Below are 26,319 nucleotides of genomic sequence, written 5' to 3'. Positions count from 1 at the left end.
CTACTGCTACTAGCATGGCATCATACCAGCCCACCCTGTCCCCACCCAGGCTCTTTCCATCAAGCTAGAAGATCAACTTAGATATCCCTGCCTTCCAGTACTATCCCATCACTGCCTGCCCCCCACCACACACACATTATTAAAATCATAAGGGACAGAAAACTGCAGTGCCCTTAACCTGCTTCTTCCAGTATTTGTGCTCCTCTTGCTGCTTCCCCAGTTCCTTAATAAGCAAGTCCCAAGGAGACTGAGGCCAACTTTAAGCAAGCTGGTGTGTTCAGAAAAACACATTCTTCTGGTGGGTCCTATGCAGAATTGGAGTTTAGTCCTGCTCACCATCCTGAGGGCTCAAGAAAGAGGGAGCAAGCAAGTGGGAAGCAGGGGAGTGTCAAAGGTTCCCAACAAAAACTATCACTCTGGCTTTGATTTATACTTTCCAAGCTCTGTCCATAAGTGCGCTTGGAATATATGCCCGAGAGTTAGAAAATTGCAAAGTGCCACAGTAGAACTCACTTTCACTTCTCATTTACATCATCAGTTCAGTCCTCAAATACGACATAGGTTGCTGTGGTACTTCAGTTTGTAAAATTAGATACATTTGGTGGCAGAGTTTAAAATGGATCATTTGTCAGCATCATTCTTTTCTAAGAATACAAGAACTGTCCTGGTGGATCAAATCAAGGTTTGTCTAGTCCAATATTCGGTTTCCAACAACAGCCAGTCAGATGCCTGGAAACTCACTCATGAGATGGCCATCCATTGTTTACCCCCAGTCTCCAGAAGCTGGATTCATAGACACACCAGTAAAGAACAACCATGGAGGTCGCTCTCACAACTGGGCAGCGGGGAAGGCTACAGAAGGCTGCCTTCCCCGCAGATGATCACTGAGGACGGTCTGGGGGCTCTCAGACAGTCCACCACTGCCTCATGGAATGCAGAGGCTGCGATGTGTTGTCTGGGCACCTGGTGATCCCACAATGCACTGCATGAATTGTGGGGACCCCCCTGGTGACAGCCAAGAGCCTGCTCCTGTGTCAGCACCAGATGGGAGCAGCTGCACAAACACATGAGCAGTCAGCCTGAGTTAAGGGCACACTCATGCCCTTAACCTTGGATAACTGGTGGGCTTAATTGGCGGGTTTGCCACTGAGGCACCAGCAAGATCCATACAGATCCTGGTAGTTCTTATGCGCAGCCTAACCCAGGCTGGCTGTCCCTGGTGTGGCTTAAGCTGTGTATGAGAACAACCTCATGTTTTGCTTAGCTAAAACATGGTTTTGCGTAACTGCTGAGCCCGAATCTTCCTAAAACTATGGTTTGTTTGGGGCTGACACACTGAGGCTCTCCACATGAGCAGTGTGGAGAGCCGTAAGGGGTTTCGCAGGGAGAGCAGGCTTGACCCACTCTCCCTGCAGATGATCCGGTGGCTAGCCCTGGGCGGCTGGATTGGCTGCCCACGTGCTTACTGGCTTTGTCACGGAGCTGGTTGGGTTGGTGGGGATTGGGGGCCTCCGGGGACATTCTGGGGAGCCCCCCCCCGGCACAGGGAGGCTTGTTGTTGCCTCCCTGTCGGGGGTCTTGTGAGTCACCGCGGCGTGGAGCCGTGCCAACACACAAACAGGTAAAAGGGGTTAGCAGAGCTCGTTTAAGCAGGGGCAATTACGTGGGCTCACTGCCAGGAGCCGTGTGGCTCCCATTGTAGCATACGACCCACAGAAAATGGGCTGTGCTCCCTTAACCCGGTTTCTGCAGGTCGTTAGAATAGCCTCACTAAGTTCTGAAACCATGGTTTACAACCCACAGTTTCTTGTTCCATCAGAATTCACAAACCATTGATAAATCACTGCTAGGGCCAATATTTATTTTATCCATTTATCACAATTATATACCACCTTTCATCCAAAGGCACCAAGATTGTTTACAGAAATAATAAAACCTAATAAAATCACAATTTAAAAAAACAAAAACAAAAAACACCTCTTTGCCTCACTGGCTTTTCCTCCTTCTTGTCCTCACAGGGCAGGCAGTTTTTCTATAGCCTCCGTAAGGATAGAGGGTTTAGTTCCAGCTTAAAGCAGCAAGAGAAAAAGATAGAGATCCTTGCTGGCTTTTCTTCCTCAGAGGCAAGTCGGTGGTCCTATGGCCTCCGTGACTAGCTCCAGTTTAAAGTGTCCTACTTTGGGGTTAGAAAAATCAAATGCACAAGTATTGGATGGGGAAAACCTGGCTTGGCAGCAGCACATCTCAAAGGATCTAGGTGTCTAAGTGGGCCACAACCTGAACATGAGCCAAAAGCTTTGAATACATTAACAGAGGCATAGTGTCCAGATCATGAGAAATCAACATTCCACTCTATTCTGCACTGGTCAGACCTCACTTGCTAGATTGTGTTCAGTTCTGAGCATCGCAAGGAGGACACTGATAAACTGGACTAAGTTTATGAAAGGGCAATAAAGAAGGTGAGGGATTTGGAAACCAAGTCCTATGTAGAATGATCGAAGGAGCTGGGGATGTTTAACCTGGAGAAAAGAAGACTAAAGGGGGATATAACAGCCATCCTCAAATATCTGAAGGACGGTCACTCAGAAACAGGAGTGGACTTGTTCGCTGTTGCACCTGAGGGCAGAACTAGAACCAATGGGTTGAAATTACAAACAAGCAGATTTAGGCTAGACATATGGAAGAATTTCCTAATGGTAAAAGATGTCAGGTAGTCGAACAATCTGCCATGAACACTGATGGGCTCTCCTTTAGAGGCTTCCAAACAGACACTGTCAGAGATGCTGTAGCAGTTTCCTGCACTAAGCAGAGGGTTGAACTAGAAGACTTCCAAGGCCCCTTCTAATTTTATTATTCTAAAGTAGCAAGAAGTGGAGATGGAGACTCTTTGCTGGCTTTTCCTTCTTCTCATCTTCCTCCCAGGCAACTGGTGGTTCTATGGCCTCTGTGAGAGGGAAAGGCTAGTTCAGTTTTAAAGCAGCAACCAGTGGTGGTGGCTTTGCCTTGCTGGCTCTTCTTTCTTCTCCTTCTCAAGAAGCTGCTGCACCACAGAAACAGGAGTACACTTATTCACATGGACTGCAGCCCTGATCAGATGGGAAACAAAAGACAGGCATCTCTAAACCAGGATTTTGCCTATTGTGCACCCGGAAACTCAAACTCTAGTGCAGATTCTTAACTATTGTGAGCACAAACCATGGTTCTGTGTTATGTCTGAACTCAGTCAGAGGCTCACTGCCTTGGAATAGTGAGGTTCCATCATGGCTAAATACAACTATTATTAGTTGTTGTTAGCCACAATTTTTAGCCATAACTAAAACATAATTGTTAGCCATAACATTCATAGTTTTTCTAATCCTTTTATAAAGCCACCCAAGTTGATGTCCATCACTATAACTTGTAGTAATACATTCTCTGCTGGGGTGGGGACACTTAATGTCCAGTAGGCCTTTGTTAAGCTTCAGCCAAAGGCAAATACTGTGCACAAGCCAGGTGGCACCATGTAGAGACGTAATCACTTCCCCATCATTAGATGTGCTTCTTTACAAAAATGGCAGAACTGCTGGAGAGGAGTCCACTTCCTAGCACTGCCTGTGCATCTTCCCCAACAGTTCTGAAGCTTGGCATGGTTCTATTTGCATAAAGGAGTCCATCCAGTGCTGGGAAGTTGAGTGAGGTACAAATGCTCACCTCCATGTGGAGCCACCTGGCTTGTGAGTCCTGGGCTGCCAAACACGGAGATGCCTACCAACACAGTTATAGCGTTTGCTTCTCCAATTGCCAGTGTAACCATGAAGAGCATTGTGAGAGGGGTGAGTGACACACCGGGGTGAGAATTCTGGACCCACTTTTGACACTGTAATCATGGGCAGCATCATTTTTGTAATGTCTATATAAGGCTTCAGATACACAGCTGACTTGCTGAAGTTATATTTCAGCAAGGAACAAGATGTCTGTTGAACAGATTTAAACTGTTCTCTTTTTAAATAAGAAAAGGTTGGACAATTAAAATTAGTTGACATAATACAAAGCTCAAGTGACCTTTGCTTTGAGTTGATACCAGCTGAATGACTGAGTTGAAATGTCTTCAAAATCCCAACATTCGAATGATAGAACGACTTCTCCAAGGAAGACTCGCTGCCTGAAAAATCCGGAGTGCCACACGGATATCTGAAGTTGTCGGGTTTCTAGCTGCGAGCATTCAATCTTGTACTGTAAAAATAAGCAGTACTGGGAATGTAAGGCATAAGACTAATAAATAAAGATTAAAATGTCCACATTAAAAGTACCTATTGCGCATCTTTGTGGAGTACTAGTTTCTATAAGTTCCACTCCACTGCTGTTGCTATGGAAGTGACATCACATTTTCATTGTTACATCATACAACACAAAGATCACCACAACATCTGGAAACTAACCAAAAGTAGTAAGCAGGAAGATAGAGCAACTGAACTAGGTTGTTTAAACATTTACTGTGATTGCTAACCAGTAAGGTTTATCTTAATGGCGGAACATGTAGTCATCTAATGTTTAACATTCTAGTTTCCATCCTGACAGGTGTTTGTTAAAGGCTACACAACCAGTACAATGCTCCCCCCCACATTAACACTCTTGCCCTGCACCCATTCTCCTTGTCCTCAGTTTCACATTTCCCTAGGGACAGTCCAGTCAGTGCAGAATGGAGAAGGCCTCAGGATGTGGAGAGAAAGGGTAAGGATAAGTTCCCAGGAGTTTCAGTTTTGCATAGAGGTAAAAGATGGGAGGTAACTAGCAGGTTTGGGTGGTGGTGAAGTGGGGCTGTCTGAGACAAGATGGGTGGGCACAATCAGATGATGGACGAGCAAGCAGTTGACATGCAGTGTCTTTGCTTATCCCTCTTCGTAGGGGAGTTGGGTTGCTGATTCTAGATGTGTTCAGAGGCAAGTATGATGAGAACGCCACTGGGTTATCCATCCAGGCCAGTAGCCTTGTCCTTTGTTAAAGTGTGGGGGCTATCTATTCCACACTGGTACTTTAATTAAGCCTTGTTATTTATGTTTATTTAATAAAGTTGTGGCCAATTTCAATCCCAGGTTTTGTCTCTCTCTCATCTCTTTTCCACAATGAGTAAATCCTTTCTGACTGAAGCTAAACAGTATTTGAACATACTGTTAGGTTTTTAAGTGCCTGATCTTCTCTTAGCCAGAGCACTAGATAAGACCTAATCTGAAAAACAGATAAAGTGTTGGGTGTCTTCCAACCAAACTTCTGACAATTTCTTCTCATGTTTTTATACCAACCTGCCTTGTCATCTCTTAAATTAGTAGCTATATCTCCTTCCTACCAAATCTTACTATATTGAGACAAAAATATGTTGCTCATTAGAAGCAACTTGTGGGGGAAGGTATGGCTTAACCCTTCTTTCTGCTTGTCAGAAGAGCTATTGAGTCAATAGTCAAATTTTGGTTAATGTTTACAGGAAGTTGTTTGTTTGTTTTTTGTTTGTTTGTTTTTTTAATCCTAATAAGCATTTTAAAGAAAACCCTACACATTCTTTAAAAGGTCTCCCAGTAGTTATTAATTTTGGAGAGGAGAGCTGGTCTTGTGGTAGCAAGCATGACTTGTCCCCTTAAACTAAGCAGGGTCTACCCTGGTTGCATATGAATGGGGGACTAGAAGTGTGACCACTGTAAAATATTCTCCTTAGGGGATGGAGCTGCTCTGGGAAAAGAAGAAGGTTCCAAGTTTCCTCCCTGACTTCGCCAAGATAGAGCTGAGAGAGATTCCTGCCTGCAACCTTGGAGAAGCTGCTGTCAGTCTGTTAAGACAATACTGAGCTAGATAGACCAATGGTCTGACTCAGTATATGACAGCTTCCTATGTTCCTAATCAAATCATGATTTTGATCAACAGCATGCTATTGAATGCCAGCTCATTAAATGCAAAAACATCTCTCATCCATGATTTAATTGGAAATGAGCATGCTGATCTGGTATGTGTGACTGAGACCTGGTTGGGTCAGCTCAGAGAATTGGGTCTCTCCCAGCTCTGCCCTCCAAGTGTCATGATCATACAGCAGCCCTGCCTTGAAGATTGGGGAGGAGGAATTACAGTCATCTGTCATGAGTCCATTCCCCTCTCCAGATGCCCAGTTAAGCAATATCAGAATTGTGAGTGTTTGTCCCTGAAGGTGGGCCTATGAGATAAGATAGGGATTCTGTTGGTGTACCAACCACCCTGCTACACCCCAGTCTCTCTGCCTGAGCTAGTAGGGGTGGTCTTGGAGGTGGTGTTGGTTTTCCCTAGGTTTATTGTCTTGGGGGACTTCAACATCCATGCCGAGGTCCCCCTAGTAGAAGCGACTCAGGACTTCAGGGTCGCCATGACAACCACAGGCCTATCTGAACTAATATCGGATCCTATTCACGAGGCACGACATACAGTGGACCTGATTTTTGCCAGCCAGGAACTGAATGATCTGTAGATGGGGGAGTTTTATTTAACTCCTTTGTCATGGACAGATCATCATCTGGTGGAGTTTAGTCTGACTGCTTCAACCAACCTCTGCAGGGATGGTGGACCAATTAGAATAGTCTGCCCCCAAAGGGTTATGGATCCACGTGGTTTCCAGACAGCCCTTCAGAAGTTTCCAGTAACCAGAACTGGTGATTTGGTGAATTTCTGGAATGTGGAGACAGGCCAGGCTACTGACATGGTCAATCCTAAACACCCTCTCCGGCTTGGTAGAGCCCATTATGCTCCTTGGTTCTCCTTGGACCTTAGGGCAAATAAACAACTCGGCTAGAGCTGGGATTCTCAACGTTGGGTTCTCAGATGTTATTGGACTTCAACTCCCATAATCCCCAACTAAAGGCCACTGGGGCGGGGGATTATAAGAGCTGAGGTGCAATAACATCTGGAGACCCAACATTGAGAATCCCTGGGCTAGAGCAATGCTGGAGGAAGACTTGTAATGAATCTGACTAAACACGGGCTAAAGCCCATTTTAGGGACTACTCTGTGGCAGTGGGGGTGGTGAAGAAACGTTTTTCCTCCACCTTCATTGCGTCTGCCCAGTGTAGGTCAGTGGAATTGTTTAGTGTGGCAAAGTCACTGCTTCACACAGGTCCCCGTGTGATGGGGGAAGAGCCATCAGAAGCCCGCTGTGACCAGTTTCCATGTCACCTGGTACAGATGCAAGCAACTTTATCTGCTGATTTGAACTCCAGGACTGTGGCAGTTCCAGGAGCCATGTCTCGGCAACCATTTGGTCCAATTGTAATTGATTCTTTTCAGTTAGTGCAGCCTGAAAAAGTGGACAAGATCCAGGTCGTGTGCGGGCAACATCATGTGCTCTGGACCCTTGCTCTTCATGGCTAGTAAAATCTGCCAGGGAAGGAACAGGTAGGTAGTTGGAGCCAAATTATTAATGGTTCACTAAGAGAAACCAAGATGCCATCGAGCAGGCAGTGGTAAGACTTCTACTTGTTTGTTATTTCTCTGTGTAAACTGCCCTGAGAAATTTTTGGAAGGGTGGTATAGAAATCAAATGATGATGATGATGATGATGATGATGAAGAAGAAGCAGCCCTGATTTTCAGGGCTTTTAGCTGTTTTATTGGTTTTATTGTGTTTTAATAGTTTGATTTTAATTGTTGATTTGTTTGGGGTTTTTTTGTCATGTTGTGAACCACCCTGAGCCATTTTGGAAGGGCAGTATATAAATCTAATCAATCAATCAATAAATAATAAAATAATAATAATAAAATTAAAAATAATAGACTGGACCCAGGAATAATAGACTGGACCCAGTCAGAGCTAGAGATGCTAGATCGTAAGACCAGGAAAATAATGACCATCAATCATGCTCTGCACTCCCACAGTGATGTAGATAGGCTATAACTCCCTCACAGCTCAGGTGGAAGAGGAATGCTGCAAGTCCATTAAACAGTAGAGGAGGGGAAAAGAGGCCTTGAAGAATATATAAAGAACAGTGAAGAAGATGCAGTTCAAATGGTCTATAATGAGAAACTATTCAACACCAATGAAACAATGAACCAAGGAGCGGAATGGGCTCCACCAAGCCGGAGAAGGTGTTTAGGAGAAACTATTCAACACCAATAAAACAAAGCAAGCCTACAAGAAAGAACAAGTCAAGAACTGAGCATAAAAATGGAAAAATAAGCCACTGCATGGTCAATAGTTGCACAATATAAGTGGAAAATCAGACATCACCAGGACCTGGCAATGGATTAAGAATGGCAGCTTGAAGAAAGAAACAGAGGGTTTAATACTGGCTGCACAAGAACAGGCACTAAGAACAAATGCAATAAGCGCAAAAGTCGAAAAATCAACAACAAACAGCAAGTGCTGCCTTTGTAAAGGAGCAGATGAAACTGTGGACCACCTAATCAGCTGTTGTAAAAAGATCGCACAGACTGACTACAAACAAAGGCATGACAAGATAGCAGGGATGGTACACTGGAACATCTACAAAAAATACAAGCTACCTGTAGCCAAAAATTGGTGGGACCATAAAATCAAAAAAGTTGTAGAAAATGCAAAAATATTATGGGAGTTCCGACTACAAACAGACAAACATCTGCCACACAATGCACCAGATATAACTGTAGTTGAGAAGAAAGAAAAACAAGTTAAAATAATCGACATAGCAATACCAGAGGATAGCAGAATAGAAGAAAAAGAAATAGAAAACATAACAAAATACAAATATCTACAAATTGAAATTGAAAGGCTGTGGCAGAAAAAGACCAAAATAATCCCAGTGGTAATCGTTGCCCTTGATGCAATTGCAAAACAACTTGAAGAGCACCTCAACACCATAGGGGCCACAGAAATCACCATCAGCCAATTACAAAAAGCAACTTTACTGGGAACAGCCTATATTCTGCGACGATATCTATAATAACAGCAACTACATTGATAATAAAATTCAGTCATCAAAGGTCCTTGGGAAGGACTCTATGTCTGGATAAAACAAACCAGTGAATAACACCTGTCTGACTGTGTAAATAAATAAATAAATAAATAAATAAATAAATTTAAAAAGCCATCCCTTGATTGCACCAACCTTGATAACTATTGGCCTGTTTCAAATCTTCCCTTTTTAAGCAAGGTGATAGAACATGTGGTGCCTGTGCAGCTGCAAAAGGTATTGGAAGATATGGGTTATATAGACCCTTTTCAATCAGGCTTTCACCCAGTGTTTGGGACTGGGTGACATTGGGATGAAAAAACCCAACTTCAAGAATATGCTGATGGGATCCGAGCTGTCAGTGACGGACCAGGAGAGGGATCTTGGGGTTGTGGTTGACAGCTCGTTGAAAGTGTCGACTCAATGTGCGGCAGCTGTGAAAAAGGCAAATTCCATGCTAGGGATCATTAGAAAGGGGATTGAAAATAAAACGGCTAACATTATAATGCCCTTATACAAAACTATGGTGCGACCACACTTGGAGTACTGCGTACAATTCTGGTCACCACATCTTAAAAAGGACATTGTTGAACTGGAGAAGGTACAGAAGAGGGCAACCAAGATGATCAGGGGCCTAGAGCACCTTTCTTATGAGTCAAGACTACAACACCTGGGGCTTTTTAGTTTAGAAAAAAGACGACTGCGGGGAGACATGATAGAGGTCTATAAAATCATGCATGGCGTGGAGAAAGTGGAGAGAGAGAGATTCTTTTCCCTCTCACACAACACTAGAACCAGGGGTCACTCCATGAAATTGATTGCCAGGAGGTCTAGGACCAACAAACGGAAGTACTTTTTAACACAACGCGTGATCCACTTGTGGAACTCTCTGCCACAGGATGTGGTGACAGCCAACAACCTGGATGGCTTTAAGAGGGGTTTGGATGACTTCATGGAGGAGAGGTCTATCAATGGCTACTAGTCAGAGGGCTGTGGGCCACCTCCAGCCTCAAAGGCAGGGTGCCTCTGAGTACCATTTGCGGGGGAGTAATGGCAGGAGAGAGGGCACGCCCTCAACTCCTGTCTGTGGCTTCCAGCAGCATCTGGTGGGCCACTGTGCCAAACAGGATGCTGGACTAGATGGGCCTTGGGCCTGATCCAGCAGGGCTGTTCTTATGTTCTTATGCCTTGGTTGATGATCTACACTGGGAACTAGACAGGGGGAGTGCATCCCTGTTGGTTCTGCTGGACCTCTCAGTGGCATTTGATACCATTGACCATGGTAACCTTCTGGACCACCTTTCAGGTACAGGGATTGTGGGTGCATTGGTGTGGTTCTGGTCCTTTCTTGTGGGGAGGTTCCAGAAGGTGGTGCTGGGGGACTTTTGCTTGACTCCTTGGCCTCTGACCTATGGGAACCTGCAAGGCTCAGTATTGTACCCTGTGCTGTTTAATACCTACATAAAACTGCCGGGAGAGGTCATCAGGAGGTTTGGACTGAAGTGTCATCAATATGCAAATGACACTCAGCTCTACCTTTCCCTGACATCAGATCCTATGGAAGCAGTGGATGTACTGAACTGGGGGTTGGAGGTGGTGATGGGCTGGATATGGGCTAGCAAACTGAGGTTCAATCAAGACAAGAGGAGGTGCTGTTGGTCAGAAGAAAAGCCAATCAGGATAGAGTGATTCAACCAGCTCTGCATGCGGTTGTACTCCCCTTGAAAGAGCAAGTGTGCAGCTTGTGGCTATTGCTGGACCTGGCTCTGCTTTTGGATGCTCAGGTGGAGGCGGTGGCCAGGGGTGCCGTTCCACAGCTTTGGTTAGTGCTAGGGATGTGCATGGAACCGGTTGGGAAGCCCTTTATGTAGAATTATGCTAGCTTTGTGATAGTAGTGATGCATAAAGTACTTGGCTAACTCATAAGTTTATAAAGATCCAGAAATAAGAAACAATATATTAATTTGTAACAGTGAAATACTTGGCTGAATCGCAAGCTTATAATGATCTAGAGATAAGAAACAATATACTAATTTGTAATAGCTCATTTCTGTAACCCTATGAGCCATGTGATCTTGACAAATTAAGAAACTTAGGTAGTGCTTACAAACAGTATGCATGGAGGAATGCATGAGTGAGCAACATCAAGTGTACCCCAGCCCCACTCTCTCTCGAACACGAACAATGTTGGGAAAGACGCCAAAGGCCTGAAGAATCGGTGAAAACCAGGGAGAACTGCCAAAGACATTGTAAAGGAGAAAGAACTGGGAACAGAACAAAAAGATAAGATGAGTACGTCTTGTGATCACGGAAATGGAAGTGGACTGCAGATGTACCAGCCGGAGTGGAAACATCCCTTTATAGTCAGGCAGGAAACCAGAAGATCCCTGAGAAGCATCACCACCCAGAGTGAGGCCTCCACGCTTCTTCCAACACCCCTTTCAAAGACTGATCATCTTTGGAGTGGGGCTGGTGAGAGAGAGAGAGAGTGTGTGTGTGTGTGTCTGTGTGTGTGTGTGTGTGTGTGTGAGAGAGAGAGAATTAGGAGCTAGCTTGCTGTTTAACTGACTATAATAAACATGAATCATTGATTGACTAAAACCAGCTGGTGTCTGTGTCCGTTTTCCTGGGGCTGCCTTGTTGTTGGGCCGTGCAGTGCTAGAGGACTTAGAGTAATAAAAGGGTCCCACATTTCTAGGCCTCCAAACCAGTTCAAATGGCGGGTGGTTCTACCAGTGGTTCTACCTCACCCTTAAAGCTGCACCAGGTGGGGGGTGCAGCTTTAAGGGTGAGGGAGGATGCACTCCCCCCCGCCATGTTTCCCCCACCGGCGCTCAGTCTCTTAAACATCAGTCGGGGCGGCAGCATACCTCCCTGCGGCCCCCTTCGCTACATTTTCCAGAAATAACCAGAAATAGTGGACGTGCCTGCACGTGTGTGCACGCCTGATGAACGAGCTCACACACATCATGCGCAGGCACGTTCGCTACTTCTGGGTACTTCTGGAAAATGTAGCGAAAGGGGCGGCGGGGAGGTACGCTGCAACCCTTATGGATGTTTAAGAGACTGAGTACCGGTGGGGGAAATGTGGCAGAGTGGGGAGTGCGTCCTCCCCCACCCTTAAAGCTGCAACCCCCCCAAAAAAAACACCATCGAACTGGCCCCACCAGTTCTGTGCACATCCCTAGTTAGTGCACCAGCTGCGTCCCTTTCTCGAGAAGGCAGATCTGGCCATGGTACCCATGCCATAGTCACAGCATGGCTGGATTACTGCAATGTGCTCTACATGGGGCTGCCCTTGAGGAATATTCAGAAACTTCAGTTGGTGCAGAATGCAGCTGCCAGGGCTCTCTCTGGAACTGCTCACTCTGAGCATATTACACCTATTTTGAAAAAGCTGCACTGGCTGCCAATTTGTTTCCGGATCCAATTCAAGGTGCTGGTTATTACCTTTAAAGCCCCTAACAGTTTGGGCCCTGAATACCTGAAGGACCGTCTGCTCCCAAGGATTTCTGCCCATCCAACAAGGTCATTGGGTGAGGGGGGGTGCTTTGATCCATGTGCCAACGCTGGAAGAGACTAAACTGTCTTGCACATGGGACAGGGGCTTCTCTGTTGTTGCCGTCCCCAGGCTCTGGAATGCTCTCCCAGTGAACGTCCGCTCTTTGACATCTGTGGCTGCTTTTAAAAAACAACTAAAGACCTCCTTATTTGTTCAGGCTTTTGCCCCTTAAGGGCTGCCAGGACTCTCAGCTTTCCTGCTTCTGTTTGTCTTTTTTATGGTTGTTTTTTGGTGTTTTATGGTTTTTACCTGTTTAACTGATTTTAAGGTTTTCAATGTGATTTTTATGAAAAGTTATTGTATTTTAACTTTTATAAACTGCCTTGGGATGCCTTATGAAAGGTGGTATAAAAACTGAATCAATAAATAAATGATTTTGCTGCAACCAGCAATGATCCCTGCCAATACAAAGCTAAATCTGAAAAGACCAAAGCCCTCTCTTTATATAGAAATCATCATGTTTCATTTAAAAAGTCATCAAAATTAATATTTTTGCCAGAAGTCCAAATTCTACTTAATTTATATAGTCATATTTTAGAAAATAGATACATGTACAAAAATGGTTGTATGTTTATTCAAATTAATAAATACTTTCTCACTCTGAATCAGACTTAAGTAATCTAATCAAATTTAAATCAGATATTTTAACTTTGATTAAATATTTATTTATTTAACATATTTATATACCACCACCCAAAACTCACATCTCTCAGCAGTTTACAATAAAACACAAATTAAAACACAATTTGAAATTTGAAATTTAAAAACAATGCTAAATTCTAATTAAAAGCCTGAATGAACAAATATGTCTTAACAGCTTTTTTAAAAGTTGTCAGAGATGGGGAGGCTCTTATTTCAGCAGGGTACACATCCCAAAGCCTCGGTGTATATGTAGCTTCTCTTCCATACAGGGCACATTTTGAAGCTTCACCGGGCCTCTTCTTCAACTCTAAAGGTAAAGGTAAAGGTAAAGTGTGCCATCCAGTCAGTGTCAACTCCTGGCTATCACAGAGCCCTGTGGTTGTTTACCATTCTGTATGAGATGATACCTTTCAGCATCTTCCTGTATCACTGCTGCCGGAAATACAGGTTTCCCATAGTCAACTCTACACAACCTGAACACTTGCAACCTTTCATTTACATATGTGGCCCAATAAAAAGTCATTCCAAGTATACACTTTGGCATGTGCACAAGGAGCAAGAAGAGAACAATTATGTCCACAAAACTCTAATGGATTATCCTTGCTAGGCAACTGTTGAGTCCCTCCTATGCTTAAGACTCAGCATGTCTGCCTCATCGGCTCTTCTTTACAGGTGCTGCCAGACCACACAGTTTTACAATGATCAACACTGCATTTGCAATGATTCAGCACTCTCCAAAAACCACAAATACAAGTGGGAAAGGGGGATGATCCCTAATGCAGCACCACTTTCACTGGAAACAATGTTGTGCAACTGCCCAGGAGCTGTTTTAAGTCATTTCACAGCTGCCCTGTAGGAATGTATGAGTCGGCTCAATTCGAACCACAGTTCGAATCAAACCGGCCCGGTTCAAATAGTCTGAGTTTGAACCAGACCAGACCCGATTCTAAGAACTAGTTGGGGGTGTACTTTTAAAGGGGAATCCTGTGAGGATTCCCCTTTACAAGTAAAGGCGACATTCCCTATACTAAAGGGAACTGGACCCTATACTAAAGGGAGACTGGATCCTAACCAGCCGGGTCACACATCCCCACACCAACATTCCACTGCATGGAATGTCAAACATTGTTGTTTTATTTATTCAAAATATTTGCATACTGCCCAAAACTTGCATCTCTGGGTGGTTTACAGTAAAACAGATCAAACACAAAGTTAAAATATTCAAACAATTAAAAATGATCTATACGTTAATTAAAAGCCTGAGTGAATAAACATGTCTTAAGCCACCTAATGGTGCAGCAGGAAATGACTTGCCTAGCAAGCATGAGGTTGCCGGTTTGAATCCCTGCTGGTACATATATCGGGCAGCAGCGATATAGGAAGATGCTGAAAGGCATCGTCTCATACTGCATGGGGGGAGGCAATGGTAAACCCCTCCTGTATTCTACCAAAGACAACCACAGGGCTCTGTAGTTGCCAGGAGTCGACACTGACTTGACGGCACACTTTACCTTTAACAGCCCTTTAAAAAGCTGTCAGAGGTGGGGAGGCTCTTATTTCAACAGGGAACACATGCCCAAAGCCTCAGGGTGGCAATGGAGAAGGCCCATCCTGGAATAGGCACCCGATGAGCTGGTGGCAGCTGCAGACAGACCTCCCCAGATAATCTCAATAGGTGGCATGGCTCATAGCAGAGAAGGCATTCTCTTAAATATTATGGGATTATAATGATATATTGTTGGTATTTAATGTTGTATTCCACCTTGATCTTAGAATATAAATAAACAAACAAATAGATAGATAACAGAATTGATTTTCCTAGGTAAAAGAGGGAGGGGGCAGAAATCTGGATTATAAACAGAGACAGATCATCCTGGAGAGAATCTATCTATGTGGTCGCTAAGAGTCAACACTGACTTGACGGCACTTAATCAATCAATCAATACCTTTAAAATTTCTTCAAACGTTGGATCCACTGTGTTCTTTTTGACAGAAGTCTTCCGTTTACTCCGAGGAGACTTATCAGGCAGCAAGTAAATCTTGACATACCTTGCAATTAGAGAGAGAGAGACAACAGTTAAAAATAGAAGGAAGGAAGGAAGGAAGGAAGGAAGGAAGGAAGGAAGGAAATGAATCCATATGCTTACTACTAATTAATCTCTGCAGCATTCATTGATTTTTTTTCCCCCTCACAGCATTTTGGACCTTCCTGCAATATCAGTGTTCAGTTGTGGTGCATAGTTCTCACATTTCCCCTCAAGAACAGAATGCTTCTGTTCTGTGGATACTGAATTTCAGAAGCATTAAAATGCATTATTTTGCCCCTAGGAAAAGACTTTACTTCTCCCAGGTACCACATTTAATTGTGATTATGATTGCTATGTGAAATGCAGTTGTGTGAGCATCACAGATTTATTTTTTTTAAGTGGTCAGTAGCAACTCCACTCACTCACTCAGGCATCATTTTGTGAATCTTTACTTTTCCCCACCCTCAATTTGGCATTATGTGCTTAAAAAGAGCCCACCTCTATAGCCAGGAAAACTCATCTAGTCAGTCATAGTTATATTTTAAATAGTGATCACTAGCAAAGTTGCTCCCTCTCTTCCCTGGTATTTTGTGAACCTATAGTTAAATTTTATTCTGTTGCATTCTGTCTTATTTCTCCTACTCAGGGCCATATCACATTTGCAACTTGATCACCTTTTGATCTGAATGTGTGAATATCGTCAAATCCGTGTTTGTGAAAAAGTCAATATAGAACTTACACTATAAAAATAACTTTGTAATTTCAAATGCAGTACATTTTAGTAGTGTCAGTTCACATATTCAGCCACCAATAATCAAGTGCTGAGAAATCAGGTGAAGTCCTTGCATGTACATCACCCTGTGGGGTACAGAAGTGACCAGCCCCATCATACCATTACAGCAGTTAAGGAAAAAAGTGAGAGGCACTGTGCTTTGGCAATAGCTGCAGTTACATTTAGGAAAAGCTGGGTCTACCAAATTACTCTTTGCTACAAAGCAGTTGAAGAAGTCCCAACCTCTTGTCAGGCAAAGGGAGATCTGGTTTGTAGAAGCAAATTTTAAAAAATGTAAAATCCAAAGTACGGCTTTGTGAATTGACCAGCATTCATGGTCAAATAAAACCTCACTAATCTAGGCTGCCACCTTCTGGCTTCAGAAAAGAAACTCCTGCTTTTAATATTGAATGGGCAGGGAGATATCAGTGGGTGTTGCTTCTTTCTGAATGCCACAGTTATGCAGACATATTTACACATGTCAAATGTCACCCTACCATTAAAAGACAAATATCTATTCTTGAACTGCATTATCTTTCATGTTAGCTGGATTGTGGATTTGACAATATTTGAATTTAGAGGGTCAAATTTGGCAAAAATAAAACCCAAAAGAAAAATAAAATGTGCTGCTGTTTATTTCTCTGCTTTCTGATAATCTGATCTGACTTTAAAGTCTGTTGGAAGACAATTCCATGGTAGATGTAGATTCCTGGTAGATTTATGAACTAAAAGTGATATTTAGTTAGATATTAGTGGTTATATTTATTACCCAGTAAAGTTGTTAATATTGCTATAGCAACACTCTGAATCTAATACTTTACATCTATGTTGATATGAGAATATTACACTGAATATTATTTTAGTTTTGTTATGTATAATAAGAAAACATCATCTTCGCCATGAGCCCCATTGCCCATTAAGATCATCTGGAGAGATTCATCTACAGTTCCCACCACCAGCTCATCTGATGGCTACTCAGTGAAGGGCCTTCTCCGTTGTTGCCCCTGGGCTTTGGAATGTTAAATTCCCTGTTGAACTAATATCTTCCCCATCTCTGGCAGCTTTTAAAAAGGCACTGGAGACACATTTGTTCACCCAAGCTTTTAATTAAATTTACAGTTTTAATAGTTTTTAATATTGGGTTTTAAATGATTTTAATCATTTTTAATTTTGTTTAATTTGTATTTTTGTTGTACACTGTCCAGAGACACAGGTTTTAGGTGATATATAAATATTTTAAATAAATCTTTAAAAGCAAAATGTCATGGCTTAAATCCTGGCTTTCAGATAGTCACATAGAGTTGGAAAGGCTCTTGAGATTCAACAAATACTCTACAATTATGGCTAGAATCTTGTGCAAACTTCCTTAGGAAAAAGCTTCATTCAACTGAGAGTGACTTATTTCCAAGTAAACATGCAGGAGATTGGCTGTAGATCTCTCTTGGCTTAAACTACCCTAACAAAGATACTTGTCCAGACATAGACTCCACTTTAAAAAGTTGTTTCCATGAAAGTAAATTTTAGAACTTGGCTTCTTCTGAAGCAGTCATCACAGCCCTGTAGCCCCCTGCTGGCCAATAAATGTTTGCAGAGAAATAAATGCCTACAATTATACCCTTCCCTTCCTGAGAGTGACTAAAATATTTGCATGAATATTTAGCCTACACTCATCTCTGAAAGGAAAGGAAAGGAAAGGAAAGAAAGAAAGAAAATATTTTTCTTGATGAAGAGTTCTATATAAATTGAAAACTTACTTCTATAGCAACAGTTATACCAGTAAGAGACAATCGCTTTATCTACTTTGTGTCACTTGCAAACGTGGCCAACAAAATCTATACCAAACCATTTCCCTGGGCTACTTCCATTAGGGACAGAGCCACAGCTCAGTGGAAGAGCATCTGATTTCCACGCAGAAGGTTCACTTCCTGGCATCTCCACACAGGACTGGGAAAGACTCCTGCCTGAAACCTTGGAGAGCCACCACCAGTCACTGAGCTAGATGGAGCAAGGGTAGGACTCTGTATAAGGCAGCGTCCTATGTCCAATGCGCTCTTCATTAGTAAGCATTTCCTAATATCCAACCTGCATCTGCTTCACAGAAATATGAGCTCTTTGCTTCTTGTCCTCCCTGCAATGGCCCTTGTATTCTTCCCATATTTTCAGCAGTCATTTAGATGAGAACTAAATCCTACCATAAAGAAGGGGGAACAGAATGCTTACAGAGTTAATAAATCAAGACCATCACTGATTTTACAGGAATTAGACTTTCACACATTAGGGTTCCAAAGGGTAAACTAAAACAAACTTACGGGTTGCATTTTTTCTTTTTCTCCTCTCCATAAGCCAAGTCCTTACAGGCCTTGATGCATACTTCTAAAATGCTAGATCTGAAGACATATTTTACAGCAAGTTCTATCTCACCACTGACATCAGCTTGCTCAAAGTTGCCGGCCTCAGTGCAAGTGCTGTCAATGCTGTATAAACTAGGCTGTAATGAGAGATGGGATGGAAACAAAAACTCATAAGACATAAATCTGTCTCCTTTTAGGCCTTATTGCTCTGTACGGTACTATGTTGAAAGCTTCAAATACAGAACCCATCTTAACTTCTCAAGAAGATTTCTCACATTTGCTGTTTTCCCCATTGCAAACTCACAGTTGCTTTGAAGGTGAATGAGGCTATGCCCCCCGCCCCCACCCCGGCATACCCCATCTCTTCTTGACAAGACTTGGAGAAAGGTCAATTGCAAAGGTAAGCAATATGCAGTCTGATAAAAGACATCACACCATTCCTCTATGAAGCAGACATTCCATGCAGGTGTGTGTGTGTGTGTGTGTGTGTGTGTTTATAGGGCAAGAGGAATTTTTAAGCTTCAATAATCCATCTTGCTTTCCCTGCAGTGATGGAACAGAGGATGAAAACAAAATCAATACTTACACTTCTCAATCTTGCAGAAAATATGTCAATTATGGAATTGGGTGGAATGCCCTCTTTACTGGAATTCCTTCTGGAAGCAACTGCATCGTCATCTTCTTCCCCACTTAGGAATGGAAGACTTACAGCATTGCTTAGCTGAAAACAGTTATGATAATTTTTCATCCATTTGCTTCCTAGCTTGCTTTGTTAAGAGAGTTACATGGAATTCTCCCACTCAAAGGGACCTCCCCTTCTACTTCAGAGAGGCCACAGACCTGCATGCATATCCATTTACATGCATGGAACTTCCACTTCCATTGATATTAACAGGGCAGCCTACACATGTAGAAGCTCCCTATGTACACCACAGGTCACATGGGGCTTTCTTCCTAATCTCCTTTTCTAGTCTTCTGGGTGAGGGAAGTAAAACAATGAACTAAGGACAGAAAATAATCACAATTATGTAAATATTCAGACTCCCAGACACAGACACACTGCCGGCAGAAGAAGAGAGTTAGTGCAAGTGAGGTTGGGCCTTCCACGAGGCAAAGAGAGGCAGCTGCCTGGAGCAGCAAATTGTTTGAATGCTTCCCCCTGCCACCCACTGCCAAAGGAGCAGCTTGTTGCTGAATGGCACCACACTCCTGGGCAAATAATTGATCCAAGAAGCCCTCCTTCCCCTTCCACTCAAGCCAGTGAAGGGAGCAGAAGTGGACTAGGCTGCTAGAGCATCACTATAGAAACCCTCTAGTCCACTTTCAGTGGCTCAAAACACTTCCGCTCCCTTCCCTGGCTTTTTTAAAAGGGGGAGAGGGATGGATGGAGGAAAGAGAAGGCATCTCTGGCTTGTGCACTGCTGAGTGGGGTAAGTAGCAAAGGGGGGCTGTGACAAGCTGGCCTGGGTGTGTGTATGTGTGTGTGAGCGGTAGGAGAGTGAGTGAGAGAGATGATGGATGGGGAGAACTTTGGCTACACTTCTCGCACTGTATGCGACAGTGTGCCACAAGAGGGGGTGCCCCCCCACTCTCCTGCCCGATTCGAATGAAACGGAGAGCATCCTCTCTGCAATCAGTGAGACTGTAGAGAGGAGGGGAAACTGGCTGTGCAGGCTTCCCACACAGCCAATCACACAGGGAGAGAGGGAAGAACCTCCTCCCTCAACTCCAGTCCAGCTGAATGCGGCCCCCAGTGCTTCATTTGAATGCAACAGAGGCTCCATGGAACCCTGGTTTTGAGCAGTGAAACTCATTACAAACCGAGGGTGCAAACTGGAGTCTCCAAAACAAAACCTCAGGTCGTGGAAGGAACAGGACCAGAATTGCATGCATTCAGACATGACAAGAGGGAAACCTCTAGCCCCTGCAACTCTGGGTCCCTGTTACATGCAAATGTGGCCTCACTGCTGCTGCAGCTCTCTGAACTGCCAAAAAGGCATTGCCAAGGGTTGAGGGCCTCTTGGCAATGACACAGGCTGCATTGTGGGCGGCTGCACGGAGAAAGCTTATCAACCAGGCAGAAGTCCATTAGGGGAAGCTACCTTCTGTCTGGTTTCCTGGTTCTCTTTCCGAACACTCTCAAAATGCAGCCCGTGTTGTTGCCAATGGCCCTTCAACAATGCCTTTTCAGCAGGCTCAAGGGGCTGCAATGACTACAAGAGTTGCTTGTGTTCTCTCTCTTACTTTGCTGTGTCTGTGCACCTCACTTTATATAATTCATTCAACTCATAAAACTGTGTTTCCTGGTTGCAGAATGTGGAGTTGTTTTTATAATAGAGAATGCTAGGCTCCTAGGACACATTCACTTTTTAAACAGTCCTTTGAAATATGGTGTATGTGGAGAACCAAATACCTTGGATATAATATTGATGGCAGTATCAGACTGGGACCTTCTCTCCTTCCTTGGAGCCATCTCTTGCCCATAATCTGCTGTTAGAAGACCGTTGTCAGCTGTCATATCATTCTGGGACTTTGAGATTTCTGGAATGAAAAAAGGAGATAAGGTGGGCTGAAAATGTTGGAAGTGAAGGACTCTGCACTGTCTCATGTCTCAGTGACAGAGGGGGACAGATTAGTGAGTCAGAGGGCTAGAGGGGTCAAGACGTTGGTCATCCCTTCTCTACTACTCTGACACTATACCTTTGATATGTAGATTGCTACTCTCAGGGACTTCTTGCCTGCCTGCCTCTTCCTCTTCCCTTCTCTTCTCCCTTGCAACACACGTGCTCCTCTCTCCCTGTACCATGTGTGCAGAGATGCAGAAACCATCCCTCTGAATCCAGCTAGCTAGCTAGATTAGAGATCCTATCTCTCCACTTTCCTACCTAGAATGGAGTTCTCCAATAAAGACTCCTTATATTGATTTGAAACTATGAACAGGCTCCAAGTTTCTTTTACTCTCAGCATACATGCATGCCTAGGCAGACTCCGCTGTGTTGTGCCTCAGCGCACTCTGTTGTAATAGAAGGGTATCTCTTACCAGAGAGAATTCACAACAGAAAAAACCTTGCTAAACATATCTAGCATGTTCATGAGACTAATCTAATGTCTTGCAGGGTTTTAGGTTATGAGTCAGATATGAATCTTTTGAGGGAGGGGGTAGTGTTGTTAATATATTTTACATTTATCCACATGTTTAAGTCCATGTTTGTCTCAGAACTAGGCTGACAGAAGATCTCTGCTGTAAAATATTTAAAGATACGAAAATGAAAAGGTATGGAACACAAGCAATTGGCATAATATTTCACAGACACTGGCTGGCTTTAGAAAAAATATTTCTGTTAATTCTGTGTCCAGCTGGGGATTATTTTTAAAGAAAAATAATAAACTAAGAGCCAGTTTACACTTCATGGGGCAGTCATCTGCATACTGGTGTTTGCTGTGATGAACACCTTGAAGTGGAAGAGGAGGAGACAGTAGGGATGTTCCTGAATCGGGCAGCCACGAGGGACGGAGGGCAGAGAGTGGTAGCTTTAAGAATGAGGCACGCTGGTCCTTACCTACTCCTCCGCTGACCCACCATTGTTCCAGTCATGGTGCTGTCCTTCCCAAAAGGCAGTGTGTGGCTCTGTCATGGTGGCGGCCATTTGCATGGTCAGCAACACCATGCTGAACATGCGAATGGCTGCCGTGCATGCTGCGTGCAGCCCTTTGGGAAGGACAGTGCCGTGACTGGAACAGTAGCAGAGCAGTGGAGGAGCAGGTAAGGACCTGCGTGCCTCATTCTTAAAGTTACTGCTTGCTCCCCACCAAAATGTTTAGGACGCGGCCGCCCAAATCATCTCGGCGCCTCTCTAATGAGGCACCGAAACGATTTGGGCACCTTTCTACTGGGCAGCTGTAAACATGCAACAGACATGGGCAAGGGAGCCATGGCCATGTGTCTTCTGGCATGGGTCCAGCACATATGGCTGCATTTTAGTGATCAGCATCTCCTTCCCACTCAATCCATTCACCCAAATGAGCACCAATGTAAATGCCTCAAAAAAGGACTGTAGCTTAACGTACAAACTGGCCCTCTGACACAAGTCAGTCTTTAACCCATACAAATTTATGATACTGTGCAAACAATTGCATGAGGGGAATTGTTTATTATCAGACTTGACAGGAACAAATGGCATCAATGTGCTACTTGCTTATAAAGAAGTCACAGCATGGTCATGCAGCGAAAATGTAAATATTGACATTTCCCTTAAGATTAGCCTAAAATGGTGAGTGAAGAAAATGTGCTTCACTATGTGTAGGCTGCATTCTGTCTTGATGCCAAAAGACAGGACTCTTATATCCACAGAAAGAAAAGAAATTCTTTTACTTGCTGTAAATGGACCATGGTACACACACATACATAAAGAAGCTCCATCCAATCATTTCCTGTAGAAAATGCAATATAACTGTTTATTAAGATATGTTCTATAATAAGGAGGATTAAAGAAGATGAAGAAGTGGCATATTACCGTTTCTGGGGGGAAATTACTCTGCAACACCACAAGGTACTATGCCTGCTGTGAAATTTCCAATATGAGCAACATTTGTTGCATACAGCACATATGGTTTTGCACACTGGTCAATGGCAGAAATAAAATATCTATCTATCATATGGTTTTGTGCTATAATCAGAATAACTACAGGCTGTTTCCTAGATGAGGCCCTATGCCACTAATAGACTGTATCCTCCCTACATCAAACTTCTATGAACTAGACCTTAATGAAAAGGCAAATGACTAGGCAGCTGGCAAGACACTGGAAACAGCTTCATCAGTAACTTGCACTTAAATAAATCATGCAACGTTAGTTACAGATTGGAGGGGCTTGGGTGGGATAATGAGACATATAGAGCCCTTTCTCACAATCTCTTCCATTCTTACGATTGATTGAAGGGGCAGAGGAGGAAGCCTCAAGAAGCTTACCTCCCGGTCAGACAATTTATGTTGCTTGGCTGGATGGGTGGATCACCTGCCCAGACAATTGCTGGCTGCTGCCGACAGCAGGGATGTGGGGGGGCCCCGGAACTCCCATAATTCACTACGCAAGAGTGTGGTGGAACATAGGAAGCTGCCATATACTGAGTCAGACCATTGGTCTATCTAGCTCAGTATTGTCTACACAGACTGGCAGCAGCTTCTCCAAGGTTGCAGGCAGGAGTCTCTCCCAGCCCTATCTTGGAGATGCCAGGGAGGGAACTTGGAACCTTCTGCTTTTCCCAGAGCGGCTCCATCCCCCAAGGGGAATATCTTACAGTGCTCACACACTTCTAGTCTCCCATTTATATGCAACCAGGGTGGACTCTGCTTAGCTAAGGGGACAAGTCATGCTTGCTACCACAAGACCAGCTCTCCTCTCCAATGCATTATGGAAGCAGCCAGGGCTGGCAGACAATTTTTAAAAAATGGGGCTAAGGGAGAGCTTGCTCCCTTAACCTCATTTTAAAGGTGGGCTCTAGAAGTGGGTTTGCCACGAGGAGCTTCGTGGCTCCTGGTGGTTCTGACGATTAGCCAAGACCGGGTTTGGCTTTCTTAGCCCAGTTTTGGCTGATCGAAGGAATAGCCTCATAGTACAACTTAAAATCTAGTGTTGATTGCCTGCTTCTGCATTTTCCCCTGAAAAGTGGGGGAGGGGGGAGTTTGGGTTCCAATTGTGCTATGTGATAAGTATACATTCAACTGCAATTAATTTTAGTGGTTCGTAGGATTGAATCAGAATTTTCACTGTGAATATCTAGGAAACTAGCATGTCAGACCATTCTGACTTCAGTGGCCAACATAGTGCACAATCTTATGCCGGTGTTTCTAACTGGCCCGCACAGCTGCGGGCATCTACAGAAGCTCTAGTGGTCTTGTGCAAGAGCACAAATGCTTAAGTCACACACCTGCCCTTCAGGAACACAGCTTCCATTGGAAACAATCGTAGTTGTGCTCCTGTGCAAAACTGCCGGTGTTCCCTTAGATGCCTGCAGCAGCATGGCCCAATCAGAAGGACTGGCTTACGACTGCAAACATGTTGGCCAGTGTCTCAAACTAGACGTATCCCCCAGTCCTGAACTCAAACATTATCTCCTTAAAATGTACATTGGTTTAGGCATGGAATGAACTTCTAAACATAAAAATGGAACAACAAACAAAAACTGCCTGGAGGGAAAAGGCAAACTGAAGACTAAATCAGCATTGGAATCGGAAGCAACTCTCCTTATTGCTGATCTACCTAAGCACCAATCTGTTACAGTATTTCTTTTTTTCTTCTTCTCCCCACCCCTCCTTTCTTCTTCTTCATCTTTTTCCTTTTCTGCTTTCCTTTCCTTCCTTTATTCATTGGATGAATATGGAAATGTGAGTGGGTAAGAGGGTGGGATACAACGATAATGGGGATGGAATTGAATATATTGTAAATGAGAAAAATATCAAATCAACTATTAATTTCAAAAAAGGATGCCTGTTACTTGCAGTAGAAAGGGAGAAGGAAGTTGGAATCACCTTGCAAGAGGAGGAATCCCCCCCAGACTCCTGTATATCTAAATGCACTCTAACTTTCATTAGGTGATCCCTAACTTTGAGATCCCTTTCTTTGACAGTTCATCCTTCATTAAGAATAGAGGCCCTCAAGCCAAATTAAGAACACTTACTTTTTATGTTTGTGGTTAAAGATAGAAACAGGTTTTCCATAGACCTATGGAAACTTTTACCCAGGTCATGTTCCTGCAAATACAGAGGAAAAAGATAAAGTGATTAATAAGGAGCGGTGTCAAGGCTTCTTATGTCACATGGCCTTCGAAACCATAGAGGAAGCATGTGTGCAGAACTCAAATACAGCTATCATTTCTTTAGCCACGATATTGCCCAACAATGGGCAAATCTTTTGGCATGCAGTTGGTGGAATTGTAACTGTTTGCAAAAGGACAGAGAGCTCCATTAGTTCTTTGCATCTACCACAGCACACAGCTGTTGCAATAATCTTACAAATAAAAGCAATTAATACATCTGGATTACTGTTATAATGTTTGCTTTCATTTTTATTGAAGAAACAATCACTATCCATGTCAGACTTGCCAAATTCAAATGGTGCATTGTATACAACCTAGTTTTAGGGTTCTTCTAATCAGCAATAAATTGCACAATCCTGAAAGCTTCTGTGCCAGTTGAAAGTGCTGTCTTACTGACAGTACTGTAGGCTTCTGTGCTCTTCCTACTGGGATGTTACCTGCATTTGCCACAAAAGTAGTATTGGAAATGAAACAGATTCTTCTCTGAACGTAAGCACTGGCCAGCAGGTGGCACTGCTAAAATCATGTGAGGTCTCTGTTCAGTGTGTGGCCAGAAGGTAAAATCCCGATAGGAAGGAGTGCAGAATTCTACAGGAGCCACCGGTCTGTCAGTAAGATGGAGCTTTGGATGTGCATAATTTATTGCAGTCTGCAAGAACTTGTAGTCTTAAAAGTGGCAACCCATGGAATGTCACAGAAATTTAGGAGGATAATGCCATTCCATGCATTGGTGGGTCTCTGAGGAGATGCTGCAAAGATTATTGGCCCTTGGTTACGCTTTCTCACTCTCAGATTGCTGGGGCAGTCACAGCTTATATACAAACGACTTTAATCCACAATAGCTATTAAATCAAGCTTTAGTTCCTCAGCACCAACTTCTTAACACAGTAGGAGGGCTGAATTTTCCCAATCTTCATCACTCAGAAAATACTCGTGCTCATACAATTAATGGCTGTATTCCATTTTTATCCATAGGTTGGTGGTTGTTTTTAAATCATAAGATACATAACATTTCTCTTTTGTTTAAGATACAGTATTTACAAACCACTTTCCCCAAAGGCTCAAAACAGATAATAGAGAAATCAAATGAAAAATATAACCACTTTTATCGATGGGACACATGCCTGGCGTACACATACTCTAATGTATGGTGTCACTCACTTACAGCTGTTCTTCACCACTCCCTGACCCATACCAAGGTTTTGAGCACCAAGGAGGTAATTAGTTAGCAACTCCA

The 26,319-nt window shown here is 43.5% G+C and overlaps 1 protein-coding gene across 2 annotated transcripts in view; it reads right to left on the bottom strand.

Moving 5' to 3' along the window:
* Positions 1-1,840: 1,840 nt before the first annotated feature.
* Positions 1,841-26,319, bottom strand: part of SYTL3 (synaptotagmin like 3) — a 46,527-nt gene continuing 22,048 nt past the window's right edge. The window contains exons 6-12 of one of the 2 annotated variants that reach the window (XM_053294333.1): positions 24,945-25,017; positions 20,682-20,809; positions 18,855-18,989; positions 18,227-18,405; positions 15,065-15,167; positions 4,042-4,212; positions 1,841-3,086 (exon numbers count right to left, since the gene is read on the bottom strand). In XM_053294333.1, the coding sequence (XP_053150308.1) occupies positions 3,066-3,086; positions 4,042-4,212; positions 15,065-15,167; positions 18,227-18,405; positions 18,855-18,989; positions 20,682-20,809; positions 24,945-25,017 (810 nt within the window). In that variant the 3' untranslated portion in view covers positions 1,841-3,065. Of the gene's footprint in view, positions 3,087-4,041; positions 4,213-13,168; positions 13,426-15,064; positions 15,168-18,226; positions 18,406-18,854; positions 18,990-20,681; positions 20,810-24,944; positions 25,018-26,319 lie in introns of those variants that run through there. The other variant, XM_053294341.1, reaches the window with a different exon arrangement.

This window comes from Hemicordylus capensis, chromosome 1 (assembly GCF_027244095.1).
Source record: "Hemicordylus capensis ecotype Gifberg chromosome 1, rHemCap1.1.pri, whole genome shotgun sequence".
Taxonomy (NCBI): Eukaryota; Metazoa; Chordata; class Lepidosauria; order Squamata; family Cordylidae; genus Hemicordylus; species Hemicordylus capensis.
Note: the sequence above shows the minus strand (reverse complement) of the source record. Positions and strands in the feature narration are given on the sequence as shown.